At 40.6% G+C, this 14302-nt stretch overlaps 1 protein-coding gene across 2 annotated transcripts; it reads right to left on the reverse strand.

Moving 5' to 3' along the window:
* Window positions 1-806: 806 nt before the first annotated feature.
* prdm1b (PR domain containing 1b, with ZNF domain) lies at window positions 807-13367 on the reverse strand. 2 transcript variants are annotated; one of them, XM_082522004.1, is made up of 7 exons: window positions 13197-13367; window positions 12462-12766; window positions 8932-9051; window positions 7251-7491; window positions 4601-5520; window positions 4351-4479; window positions 807-3858 (listed from the first exon to the last, which is right to left on the reverse strand). In XM_082522004.1, the coding sequence occupies exons 2-7, from the start codon at window positions 12630-12632 to the stop codon at window positions 3292-3294; spliced, it is 2148 nt and encodes a 715-aa protein (XP_082378130.1). In that variant the 5' UTR covers window positions 12633-12766; window positions 13197-13367; the 3' UTR covers window positions 807-3291. The 2 variants fall into 2 exon arrangements, with proteins under 2 accessions (XP_082378130.1, XP_082378131.1); XM_082522005.1 differs by lacking the exons at window positions 8932-9051; window positions 12462-12766; window positions 13197-13367 and adding an exon at window positions 7787-7913.
* Window positions 13368-14302: the final 935 nt, after the last annotated feature.

Here is a 14302-nt window from a genome sequence, read left to right on the forward strand (position 1 = left end):
TGCTTATTCCCAGCAGTTTCAGGACACATCAAGTTTCCCTTTATCATAAATAAATAAGACAATCGCAGACAATATTAGGAGCTGGTTTGTGCTATCACTGCGTCCTGCCTTTGATTGACAAAGTAAAATAACGCACACAGTACAATATAACAAGTGAAGGCTATTTTGCTATTTTAACAGGAAAAAAGTTGCTAATAGTCACATAATAAAAATAGTAAGATTAAAAAAGAAGGAAAGGATTTAAAAGGCCCAGTCTTTTTGTTTGAGTTCAGCATGCCTGGGTTGTCTGTCTGGTATCTAGACTCACATTGGCAGTTAGGATAAGGGGTCACACAAAGCTGATTACTAGCTCCCTAAGTTAACTCTGGTTTTTACATTAAACCGCATCTAACTAATTATGGATGAGTGTCCTGGATGATTTTAAAAAGAAAGGTAAAACTATATTAGAGGTTAAGCACATAATAAAGAATGAAAGTGACACAGGTGCTGCAGACAAAGTAACAGTGTGAGATTTGTTTAGTGTTAAAAGCCCATATGACTGTCTGTGTGCTTCAAACATTTTGTCTACTAAGACTGGAAAACTGTTACTATATATTTATTGACTTATCAGTATCACTTAAAGATAATCTCATTATTATAACTATTTTATTAAATTAATGTTTGAAAGACATTTTTAGTTTTTATTCTTTCATTTGGAGCCCAGCTGTGCTTGATTATCCGAGAGACAGTGAAGAGTAAACATAACAACAGAATTCCAGTGTAAGCTTACTCTATGTGAAAATTGAATACAAATAGGTGTTTTGTTTTAGAATTATATATTTATTTACATAGAACATTTTAATTGTAAAATTGTTTGCAACCAATTTGCACAAGGATCTATATTTAATCAATAATTTATATTTAATACTGATGCTCATGAGGGAAATACAAAGACTAGATCTTTTGCCTTTGACTTAATTTTTTCTAATTCTCTATTTTTAACATGGTTTGATTTATGCTATTTGTATATCTACAGCACTTTGTGAATCCTAGTTTTATCTATTTTTTTTTTTATAAATAAAGGTGGGGTATGGCAATAAAAATCTATACCCCTATACTAGCTGTGCACAGAGGTCTCAGGGATCATTCAGTAATGGCGATACTGTTTTCAAGAGAACAGATTGGTCAGTAGGGCATGATTTTATACCTGTTCATCTTTATTTATTGCTCTTTTTTTAAACATTAATGCTCATTCAAAGCCTGGATAAAGGGGCCAGTTGCATCAGGAAAGTCACCTGATAGAAAACCTGTGCTAAATCAGATTACTAGCGAGTGAATATGGGTGTACACAATTTAGGAATTTAAACATTAAAATACATTCCCACAAAAAACTTTTTAGACTTCTGGGACTGTGCAAAGTGAATTTTCAGTAAGACACAGTGAATGGAAGTCACTTTTGAGTAAAAATAAACCTGTAAAACAGGTCAAATGTCTCCAAACAGATAACACTGTTCCAAAACTAGACAATGATCTCAGTTTTTTAAATTATGTTGATTAAATGGATTCAATTCTTATCAGATTAACTTGAAGAGAGAAGAATGCATTTGTATTTCTAGATCACTGGCCAAGAGCGTTGAGGCACAGCGTGCTAAGAAAACAGTGCAAATACACAAACGCAAGCAAATTTGCCCTGCAGCTACATGACTCAGGCGTTAAAAGCTAAATAAATACCTGTCTGAAATTCGGCAGCACTCCTGTTTATAGTTGTCTCATTATTATCTGAAGTTATGTTCTGACCAGTTTCATGTGACCTTTTTGGTGTTTGTCAAATCTGGCAATTGCATTGTGTGTATTGATGCGTTATCACAGAAAGCCCAATCGATCACTGGATTTCAAAAGCAGTCACACACAAATTTGCTATCCTGGCATGAATGCACTTGAAAACATGAGCTGTATAGAAACAATAGCTTTAATGTGCTACATCATGTAAATATAAAAGTATCATCAAAATAGTCTCTCACATATAAATTCTTAACATATCATAACTTGTTTGCAAAAATAAACTACATAAACAAACATACTGTACAGTTAAAGCACTAAAAACAAAGAAAAGTATATTACTCAATAGTAAAAGTTTTAAAGAATGGTTCCTAGTTACCTTTAGGCAAAAGCATACAGATATTGCTGCTTTATTATTACAGTGCCACAATACAAAAGTATTAAAAAGCTGGAAAATTGTGCCCCTTTGTTTGCACATAGTTTTTTTTTGTTTGTTTGTTTTTTTGTATTGCTGAATGAGGTACCGATGTTTCAGTTAAGATTTGGATGAAGCTCTTTTTCTTTTTTTTTTTTTTTTTTTGCAGTAACATCTGGAGTGAAACTTTTGTGTAAGAGACATGTAAAACGTTTGAATCCAACAAAAAGCTGTAAGAAAGATGAAACCTCTTTGTTTCCAGAGGAACCTGTTTAAATAACTGTTTACACTGAATCTTGTCTTTTGTTTCTTTTGGCTACATTATGGTTTGATCAGGACGGTGTGTCTTTGATATCCAAGTTGGCAAGTAATCATCGAAAAGGTGAATAATGCTTTGACTGAATCTCTTTAGAATGGAAAAATGAGTTAAATAACCATGTGAAAATATTGCTACATATTCATGTTTTTTGATTGTAATTTTGGCAAATGCTTATTCCCAGCAGTTTCAGGACACATCAAGTTTCCCTTTATCATAAATAAATAAGACAATCGCAGACAATATTAGGAGCTGGTTTGTGCTATCACTGCGTCCTGCCTTTGATTGACAAAGTAAAATAACGCACACAGTACAATATAACAAGTGAAGGCTCATCCACAGGTTCGTGCCACGTTGTTGTTCCTGAGTCCATTTGCGGTCTTACCAAGAGCTCAAAATCTCTTTGGAAACGTCAACACACAGACGCAAACACGCAAAAATAATACTACTAGAAAAAAACAAACTAAGAGACAACTAAATAAATAACGCTGATGGCATTTAAAAAAGGAATAAGTTAAAGCACAAAAAAACAATCGTCTACCTGAGTAAAAGGGTTTTTAAATACTTCACAGCTTAACAACACCTCCCATGTTTATCTTTTTTAACTGAGGTTTGGGAGAAAGTACAATCACTGAATACTATCACCCAGTCTTTGGAATGCTCTTCTTTTGGTGTTGTGCTCATTGGATTGGCTAAGTTAATATTCCTTGTTATGCCTCGTATGGCACAATAGGAGATTTCATTTGGTGACACTCATATTCTTGGTAGATTATATGCTGTATGTTCAACTTTATATTCCTTTTCACTGTCCTTCTGTTTTCACAGATGGCCGTTTGTGGAGATGAACAACGCTGGCCCTCTCCTGGTAGGCGAGAGGGGGATTGTGGTGTGGTGCCGATTGGGTCATGGGTGTCAGTGGTGCATTAATAGCTGCAGTCAGAGCTTTTAGCAGCATGGTGGCTTCCTTCTGGTCTTCTTTTCCTTCACCTTCTAAGGTACGAGCCAGCCAGTGCTCGACGGCTTCCCCAACCTGAGACGCTGATGCTGCTTCTGTGAGCGCGTCTGCCTCTTGGCTGGCATCAAACCGCTCCACCATCTCTTTCATGTGCACATTGGCAGGCATGCTGGAGTTAGCTGGGCAGGTGCTGCGCTGGTGGATGCAGAGAGAGAAATGGTGGAAAAAGGCCTGGGCGCAGAGCTGGCAGCGGTAGGGACGGTCGCGGCTGCTGTGGAGACGGCGGTGCAGCTTGAGGTGGATGTACTGCGTGAACTTGGTGTTGCACAGCTTGCACTGGTAAGGCTTTTCCCCAGAGTGTAGTCGTAGATGCGTCTTCAAGTTGCTGGTGCTGCTGAAGCGCTTGTGGCACACCTGAAACACATGGTGTGAAAGGTCAGCACTTCTGTGAGTAACGTACACATGACTGATTCTAAAGTGAACCACCTAGTTGTGTTTAGGTTCAACTTTGATAAATGATGTCATATTATGGTATCGGGATTGATCATGTTATTCCAGTTCTCTGGGTAAAACTAGCTCCATCCAACAAACTTCACACCCACAGTGTCACATAAGCAAACAAAAGCATAAAGATGCTGTCGCATGACAAACTGGGTTGTGGCTCGGTGAAAATCAAATAGACACTGCATTACCAGAAAGGTATGTGAGTCAGAAAGCGGTTACCTGTTTTGTGTACACACTGAGTTTCTCTGTGTCTCTCATACTCTCGGTTTTACATCAACATTTCTTAAGTGAAGACTCGGGTTTAAACAATAAACAGTAACATTTTCTGAGTAAAGAGCTTGCATATGAAGCACGTAAAAAGGAAGATAAAAAAACACACAAAGGTTAGGATTATCAACATACCTGACATTCATGTGGTTTCTCTCCCGTGTGGACCAGGTGATGTTTCTGTAGGTGGGCAAGCTGAGTGAAACTCTTTTTACATAGGTTACACTGGAATGGTCTCTCGCCACTGTGCACTCGGAGGTGAACCTAGAGACAAATGATAGAAATTATACAAAGAGAAGTCATGAGTATTGAGGAACAACAGTAATAAGTGTAAAGTTTAGCTTAAAAAAATAGGAAGTTATTGAAATGAAGTTAATGTTGTTACCTTGAGGTTTGACAGCTGTCCGAAGGTCTTTGAGCAGATATTACATTCATACTTGATCTTTCCATTCTGCTTCTTCAGTGGATAGGGCAGGGATTTGTGACCAGGCCCATTGCGTGGTGCAGTGCTGCTTTTGGTTGTAGCCAGGCTTAGGTTCATAGCCTCCTCACAGCCAGAGGGGGACTGCTCAGGGGACTGATAGTGGCTGTTGGGCTTGGCGGGAGGGGAGAGCTCTGGAGTGGCTGGGGCTCCCCTCGGTGGGGAAATATTTGGTGTTAGCTCTTTCAGACCTCCTTGTGGAGATGGGGTGTAGGAGAGAGACACTGGAAGAAGATTAGGTGCGCCGATAGGGGGATACGGGAGTCCGTCAGCGCCGAGGTAGCCGCTGTATTGGAGCGAGCCTCTCGATGACAGCATCCCATGAAAGGGAGGAGAGTATGGGGGGAGCAGGAGGCGAGGATAATGTGGGTTGTAGGGAGGAAGGAATTGATAAGAAGGCTGGAGAGGTCTGGACTGTAATGGGGGGTAAGATGACACCAGGCCTTCTCTGTGCCCATAGAGCCCGTGAAGGTGAAGAGGAAGATTCCTGTGTGGAGCTGGGAATGTAGAGTAGTGATCTGGCAAGTAAGGATGATTTAGACCCAGACTGGGCTCTCTGTGCTCCAGCTGAGGGGAAGGAATGATGCCCCTTCCTTCTGGATCCTTATCGTCCTGCTCATCTTTTTTGCTGAAGTCAATTATCTGGTCATCAGGTGTGTCAGGTGGAGTGTCTCTCTCCAACATCTCCACATCAATCTTTTCTTCTGCGTCACTGTCCTTCCCTTCTTTTACCCCTTCCTTTGCTGTTTCTTTAAGCCACGTCTGCTGAGGTAAGTGCTGTTTCACATACTCATGCTCTTGGTCTTCATTGTTACTCGTGTATTCTGTCACAGAAAAATAAATACAAGCATTTAGCTTTTTAACAGTGTGTGATGAAATCACCACATCAAACAGAGGGCAAAAACGTAGGCAGTCAGTTTAATATAATGCTCGTTGTGTAAGTCAAACATGTTTTACAGGCATTATGGGACATCCACCCACAGAAGGTGCTTCTTCATATGGTAAATGATAGTAGTTTCGGTTTTGACATGATGTGTAAATCATAGATGACAGGTTTCTGTTCGGCAATCACTGAAGTTCTTTTGGTGTGGGAGAAAGAGTTGGTGGTAAAGTGAGGGGGAGTCTGTATGTGTCATGTATGGGCAGCAAGACTGTGAGTTTCGTTTGTAAAACCTTTTCTGGGTATACAGCAGCTGTCTTACCGTACAGACCACACAAAAAAAGAAAGAATCGTCTCTTCCTTTTTTCCTTTGCTTTCTTTGTTTTGAGATGGCATTTCCACGCATGTTATTTGTCCAAATTAGCCCTTCTCAGCTACTGCAAGATTTCACTATGTGAGTTATACTTAAAGTATGAGTGACTCATACGGCTCCTTTGCATAACTTTAGTATCAACAATTTGCCAAAGTGTTTATAGTGTTTTACATCAATAAAACGCAAATTAGAAGGCATCAGCTTATAGAGACAAAAGCTTTTTAGATCAGCTTGTATTGTACTTTAAAAACAAGCTGATTAAAATGGCCTTGAGAAATTTTTAGCATTCTGTGCATTTCATTGATGCCAGAAAGCATAGGCAACCAGTTCCAGAAAACTAGCTGTCAAACTTGATTGCATACGTTTAATCAAGTCCCGGAATATCTAGCACGCAACACTTAACAGTTCTGGCCTGTGACTAAAAGGAAGGTAAATGCTTTCAAGATACCTAAGATGATAAAATAAGGCAATAATACCTTGCCTTGCCTTAGCATTAGTCACCAAGAAGAACGGCGACAAGGTTTGTGTATCCAGTTGGAATGAATCACCAGACTTACCCTCGTCTCTTATGGTGATGAGGGAAAGACCTGATGTTCTACTAATAGTTGAAAACCGGTGACTCACTAAGGTACTTTGACCAGCCATTATACACCTGAGATTACTTTTGCTTTCCTTCAATCCTACAATGAATAACAAACATCTCACAAAAGGCGGAGATGTGCTTCGTCTGCGTGTGGCTCATACATTCCCCATGATCTTTTTAAAATTCAGCCCACTATTGTATAAGTCAAACAGAAAGAAAAAGAATCAAATCAGCTAACTTGTTTGTTGGTAAAAGAGATAACGTCAGGCCTTTTTTTAAAGGAATGGAATAACGTGTCTTCATTCACTTTGAAGTGAAAGAATTTCACTGATAAGAGTTATCGCACAGTCTTCGTGACACTTGTTTACTCATTGCACTGATCTAAATCTGTCACTTTATTGGATATTGTGCCTAAATATACCAAAGTCGTTTTCAAGTCATTGTCCTGCGTCGCCGCTACAGCTGGTAATCAACTTCCTTTCACTTCTTTATATGAAACATAGGCCCGCTAAAAAGTTTTTAAAGTAAAGGCCAAATCAAAACACAAATCAGCCACTATACTATACTTTCAACAACGTACATCTCAGGAAGTAATAAGGGACAGTGCGGTTTGCTTCCGGTGGTTCAGCATATTAGTTAAGCTTGTCCACTGTAAGTTCTACAAAGGAAAACTATCAGTGTCCCGTGTAGAAAGATTTTACACTCCTGCTGCACTCACTCTGTTTGATATCGTCTTGCTGGCCGCAGAGCCTCTGGGCGAACTCCTGACTGTACCAGACCAGCAATTCCTGTTTGGGCTCCACAGGGCGGATGGTGTAGAAGTAAATGTCCCGTCCATTCTGGCATGCCACCAGGTTCTGTTCGGCAAGAGAGCGGGCAGGGTTGACGTAGCGCATCCAATTGCTCCTGTGGACATCGTAGCCATCAATGAAGTGTTGGAGCTGTCCACCGCTATAAATCTGTACAAGATGAAGAAGAAGACGAGGTAAAATCACATGTTCACATATGCGATAAGTCTGATTGAGATATATATATATATATATATATATATATATATATATATATATATATATATATATATATATATATATATATATATATATATATATATATATATATATATATATAACACTCTAGTGGTCATCAATTGGGACAGTGCTGGAATGTTGCTTAAATAGTAAAAAAAAAAAAAAATCAATAAAAAACATATCAAAAAACTCAAGTACAATTAAAACTTAAAGTAAAAATATTCACCTCTGCCATGGGCAATTAAATATCCTGTATCCTCTTCAGTTATCAGTGACAGTATTTTGCTCCTTTGGTTCGTGCCTTACACCTCTCCTCTGTGTGTGCTGAAAGCTACAGTCTTGAATGTGTTGAGTGCTGAGTGCATGTACTGCTTTTGAGACATAGTGGGCGGGGTCTCTCTCTCTGTCTCTCTCCCTCTCTATCGCTTGCCTTGCCACCTCTATCAAGTCCTCTTTTGGTGGTGGTTTCAGTAAATTACATTTGTTGGATAAATTCGTGTTGTAAAGTTAATTACGATCCCGTAATTCAAAAGTAAAGAAGATGACACATCTGCTGCTCTGTGATAATAAACAAGCAAGCGAAATGTAAAAGTGCTGGCAGCCAGCCAAACGCGAGGCATGCCTTTGGCAGCACGTCTGCACATGTCATGCACCTGTGTCATGCGGCCGATAACATAATCACTTCCGTGGAACGGCGACTTTCACTCTTGTGGTTAAGGAACACCCCTTACAGGTTTACAGGAAGTGAAGCCGGAAGGTAAATACGTAGCATGGCAGTAAAAACTCCTTATGGGAATTGACTCAGCACAATGCAAAATTTCCTAAGTGACACAAGCTGAGTCAGGATTACTTTGTGAAAGCAAATCTGAACAATCTAACTTAAAACGAGTGGAAAGATAAGGATTCTGTGAATATGTGCATGTGGATTATGAAAAATAGTCCTATCTTTTGTGCATGTGACACATGTTGCATAGGGCTTCAGTGCCGGTAAGAGTCTCATGACTGTGTAAGCATTCCAATCCACTGTTACGTGCCACCGGCGGTCACAACTTCCTCTAAAATTTTGACCAAAACTTCTGTGCGGCAGTGCAATCTGTGTGAACGCATTTCTTTCCCCTATTGACGTATGGACAAAGACTTGATGTGAAACTTCTCCCTCTGAGCAACCAGTGTTTTCTGTTTTCTTTTTTTTTTTTTTCATGAATAACAGACAAAGACCTGTCCATAGTAATTTCTTGTCTCTTCCCAGTCTCGTTTTTTCACATTTAGGCTCGAAACTTTCCCCTTCTTAAGCAGTACCTTGCCAGTGGGTTGGTTTATGCTTAAACGTCAGTGTACGAAAAAGCTTGTAAAGCATGTGGTTTCCCTTACCCTCCAGAAGTATTTCCTGTTGGCCAGCTTGGGTACATTGTCTTTGGTGTAGATTTCTCCTTGCAAAGGGCCAAAACGAGTCCCTTGTGGAATGTACTCTTTGCTGAACACACCTGTCACCTGGAAAACAGGACAAATAAATCATTGGAGTTTTTCATGTACAAACATACTACAACACAAGTCTTTCAAGCACTTATAAAGAAACAGTATTAATTACTTATTTATTCATTGTTTACATGTAAGGGTTAGTGCTTGTTGGCCCGTGTTGCCCGTTTGTTGTCACTCTGTCACGTTAACCCAGACAGCTCCTGGAGCCACAAGGTGACCCACTTTCAACTCTAATGAGTTAAACGAATGAAGGGTATTACACTCTTTCTGACATACTCTACTGATCTCTGACCCACTGTCCTCACAAACACCAGAAAGCGAGAGAGAGGAAAGACAGAAATACAGATGTCTTGTTAACCACCACTAATACAATAATACTAATACTTTTATAGTTTTAAGTCAACAAAATGCCAACAGCAAACAAAGATGGAAGACATATTTTGCTCACTCTTTAAAACCCTTCATCCTGTTACCCATGGTTGCGAAATGGTCCATATGTGTGGAAATGAGTCAGGCTTCTGACTCCTTATAGGAGTTTCAAGTCTTAGCGTCTCCTGAATACATACGTCATACACATAATGTACAGTATGTTCCAAGAAGAGCCTGTAGTGTTCTGCAGTAATGGTCGTAATCAGTAACTGAGTAATTTTTAGTCTATTGATGTACCTTTTTATTTTTTTGTTTTTTGCTTTTTAAAATTTAGTTTAAAAAATCTATTGCGAGGCCTTGCTGGATATGGCACAGTGTGATCTGATTTGTTATTTATATTTAATACAAGAGTAAGACTTACAAAACATACTAAAACACGCACACACACACTATCAAGAAGCCGTATCTGCAGAACAGGCAACTTTCATGTTCAGTTCTTAAAAAACCAACGACCCCTAACTGAAACTTTTAGCCTCCACCGCCACCGCCACCCCCATCCTCAACCTTACATAAACACAAACTGTCTTCCTGCCATCTAGAAATTCTAACTCAAGCTGGCCCTCGAGGATTTTCATGGACTTCCATATGAAGGTCAACACATGACAGACAAAAAAAATGCAACAAGCACCTGGGCATTTGTGGCGATTCATCATGCAAATCATGCTTAAGCAGTTAATTAGAAAAACAACAGGTCAGTGGGAGCAGCAGGACCATGTTGGTGCGCGTGTGTGTCAAACAGCCATTGAGGCGAGTGAAGTGATTCCAGGATGTGATGAACCAGTCTGACAGGGACATTGTACTTCACTGCTGTTGCGTGACTAACAAATTGCTGCGGCCGCTGGACTGCCGCTGCTGCTTAACCGCTCCGTTCAACTAGGCAGGGGAAGGGAGGGCAGGGTGTTGAAGAACGGAAGAAAGGAGGGAGAGCGTTCTTAAGTGGAGCCACGCTATCACCCGCACGAGGACCCTCCTTTTCTTCTGCCTTCCTCCAATCCCTTGTCTTTTCTGAATTCTATTGAAATAGCTTGTTAGCCTGATGCCTGGCCGGCTGCCTGTCCCCAACGAAAGTTAATCATCTGGTTTTAACCTAAATCCCCACTGCCCCTTCCCCCCAGAACACCCGCTTCTCCCCATCTCCTTCACTGCCACCCCCACCACCCCGTCCTTACTGGCACTCATTGCTAATGCCCCATCTGCCACGTGCCCCCTTCACCTTACTCCGCCTTTCCTGGCATGCTTTATAAAAGTGAGGTGTTGAAAAAGGGGTCCCGAAAACATGTGAGGAACTCATAAGAATAAGAAGATAGTGGACCTAAGACTGCTCCCTAATCTGGCTCCAAACAAGTGTGACACTTATGTAGATGTGCGTAACAATATGCTTCACATGTTTGAAGGCATATTACACTGTTTTATTTCAGACTACTTTGATTTGACTCATCTAGCGTTAATCACTCGCCCTTGGGAAAAATCCCAACTGATTTTTCGTGATAGCAGTGTGTACACCATCCCACGTGAAGGAGTGGCTGCTTACATGACTATGACAGGAAATGGATTTCCCAACTTTGGTGGCAGAGAATTGAGGAGAAAGACTTGACAACATCTTTAGAAAGGGAAACCAGTCAAAAGACATGCCCTCATACTTCCAGTCATAAGAGTGCGTTCGTTATTGTTTTCATGTCCCATTTCGCAGCTGTCATTGTTTCAGTTGACAGAGCACATTCCCACATACGTGCATACAAGCTTAATTCTCTTTCATTAAATGTTTGTTTTTCTAGTTAGCTAAATGCAACATGTAATAATGCCAACAAGCACTGACAAGCAAACTGCTAAAATCAAGTTTGGTATAGTGTGAGTGTACGAAACGGTGGTAACTGTGTTTTAGTCAGTAAATGAGGGTGGGCGATTTGAATCAGCCATCAATGTGATTTTTATCATGTTAGCTTTCATGCTTTTCTCATCCTGCAGCGGTAAATGCTGCAGAAGGAGGAAGAACAGATTAGAGTGTGAGACCAAGAGAAGAGGAACGATGTCAGGAGAAAAAAGAGGAAGGGGACAGCAAAACCAACCACAAGTATCGCAGTACTGAGCCTTAAGAGCGAGCACAGATGAAGTGAGTGTGACATTGCTTTCTCTTTTAAAATGATGTGTTTCTCAGGTACAAAACAAGTTTCCTCTTAAAGTCACGCTGGGGGCCAGGTCTATAGTTGTTCAGATTAGCTGACATGCCTAGGCAAAGGATTGATCCTACTTCAGCGGTGGCCAACAGTCAGCTGACTGACCGACAATGACTATCAAAGCCATGTTGCCAGACGTTGTGTTTGCGTTGGCTGACTCACCTGAGTGGAGGAGGATTAGGGGGTAAAAATGACAGTTGTAAAGATAAATGAATGAGATCATTTATTGGAAACAGCTGATTCTTGTCATTCTGCTCCAAGTCTATGCACAAATGTGTTTGTGACCTGAGAAAATGAGTGGCGGTGTGCATTATTTGAAATGCGAGACATGTGCAAAACAGAAGTAAGTGAAGGTGGTCAGAAGACCTTGACCTCAAGCTGCCAGTGGCCTGTCTATTGAGACACACTCTCTCACTTACACAAACACACACAGACACAAAACACACGCTCACACCACACTGTGCAGGCTACCCCATACATCAAGAATGCATTAGTCAGCAGAGCTATTGTTCCAAGTAACCCGCTGCAGATGGCCTGACAGAATGTTATGTAACACATAAATAATAATATTGAGTGTAGACACTAAAGATTTAATCTGAAAACTGGTAACAACATCAAAGACAGTGAATTGCTTGAGGGCAAAGTTATAGTAAATTGTTAGATTTTTATAACATGCTTTTTCATGCATTGCATGAGGGGGCTGGTTTGTTTATATATACATGGTGTTCTGGTTGCATTGTATTGCATTTTAAAAGATGTTTCATAATTAGCCACTCTATAATCCAATGGGTAAAAACCTCAAAGGGGATTCAGTCTTACCTCATTGTCTGTGCTATATTCAAAGGTGAGGTTGCGAGGGATGGAGGTCATGGCTTTGGGCAAGTTGAAGCTGGGGTCTGCCACCTGGTCTGGCACAATGTAGGTGCAGTTGAGAGCGAAGTCCACTTCCTTCCACCCGCTCATGTCTCCAGGTGTGCTATCCAGTGTCATTTCCGACAATATACAGTATACTACACTTGATAGATTCAAGCTTTAAGTTTGGTTGAAGTTGCTTTGGTATGGGAGTACTTTGGTTTAGCTGGGGAAGCTAAGTTGCCTTAGGTACAATGGTTAAAGCTCAAGATCTGGAAAGAGAAATGTGGATAGAGAACAAGCTTTTAGTGCTTTAGAAACAGAACTTTGTAGTTCCCCAAAAAATGAAGCAAAACACATCTTATTATGTGAAATCAATTTGTGTAACCTGCTGTTTTAAATTAGGCCTTTTCACTTCTCAGTTATGCAGGAATGCAATTAGATGTTCAGGTATCCAAAACCACATCTGAGACCACCATAGTTTTCTGAGACTCACTACCAGTTGTTAGTCATTCATGATTCAGTCAGCTACTTCCATTCATTGATACTGTTCCTGGCCAACATCTCAACAATCACCTTTCCATTTAACCAGCCAACAGGTCAGCCTGACATCTTATGCTTACTCTTATTCGCATCCATCTTCAAACATTATTCTTACAGGAAACACCCCCCACCAAGAAAAAAGAACAAGCTGTGACTTACTTTTACACATTCATTCAAAGGCTGGATCCTCATTTCTTTGGCTATGTCATCCCCTAACTGTTTCTCCGATCAGCCTTCTCCTCTATGTACTCTCTCCTGCCTCTCAAGTCCTTCTTTACTTCTTCAAAGATTCAAATAGTTCCTTAGGTTATCCACTCGGCTGTGGCCACTCACCAGAAACTCATGTGCCGGGGTTGCGCCAAGCTTTTTTAGCTCCGCGCCCCGGCCAATCACAAGCCACTACGGTCACGTGACTGAGCCATCAGACACCCAACTGTTGGTTTCGGACAACAACATCAGTGACGTTGTACACTTGGATACCAAGTGGCTGTTGTGATGAATGCTTACACATACACACACATTCACACACGTCCACGCACACAGAAAGAAGGCATCTTAATGAATGAATAAAGGAAGAGCAGATGGCTGGCCTGTTGCCACTGAAAAACACACTCGTAGACTTTTGCTTGGTTTGGCACTTAATGAGCAATCTGCTGCCACCGTATCGCCTTGACCTACATCCCACTTTAGAACATCTTCAACTGAGGACCCCCCCCCCCTGCATTCAGATCTCAGCCGCACAAACATATATGCAGAAAAACACACGTCAGAAATTAAAGAGCACAACCTGAAACCAGGTTTTGATTTTTATTAAATATGGAAAATTTTTCACAGATACCCAATTCTCATATATGGCATATCAGGTAAATCACTACTTCCTGTCTTTTTCAAATACCGAGTTGCAGAAAATAGTTGTGGCTTTAGGCGCTATTTGTTCATTCACACATACAGATATAGGGCAGGTCAACCGAGCTTACAGGAAAGAGACTTAGACACCTGTCTGGTGAGCATTCTCTTTACTTTCAGACGCACAGTGATCTAGTTTGTGTGACACAAAACTCCAGCTCAAGTCACCTTGACCCAGAGTTCTGTCTGCATATGCAGGACAGGACAGGAGAGAGGAGATAAAACAGTTTCTATGGAGAGTAAAGATTAGGTGATGCTTCTTCAAGTGGACATATGGCCTACTTAGATTTCATAATACCAATTTCATAGAACCCATATGTCTGCATGGGATTTTGTCCGTTTTATCACAAATGGAAAAT

This window comes from Aulonocara stuartgranti (genome assembly GCF_965226115.1).
Source record: "Aulonocara stuartgranti genome assembly, chromosome: 22".
NCBI classification, from domain to species: domain Eukaryota; kingdom Metazoa; phylum Chordata; class Actinopteri; order Cichliformes; family Cichlidae; genus Aulonocara; species Aulonocara stuartgranti.

Bases quoted from the DNA above. Each gene is read 5' to 3' on its own strand.
- prdm1b (XM_082522004.1), bottom strand. From the start codon at position 12,632: ATGACACTGGATAGCACACCTGGAGACATGAGCGGGTGGAAGGAAGTG. The intron at 9,052-12,461 runs GTAAGACTGAAT...CCTGTTTTCCAG, and splicing joins AATATAGCACAGACAATGAG to GTGACAGGTGTGTTCAGCAA. The intron at 4,480-4,600 runs GTAACAACATTA...ATTTGTCTCTAG, and splicing joins GACAGCTGTCAAACCTCAAG to GTTCACCTCCGAGTGCACAG.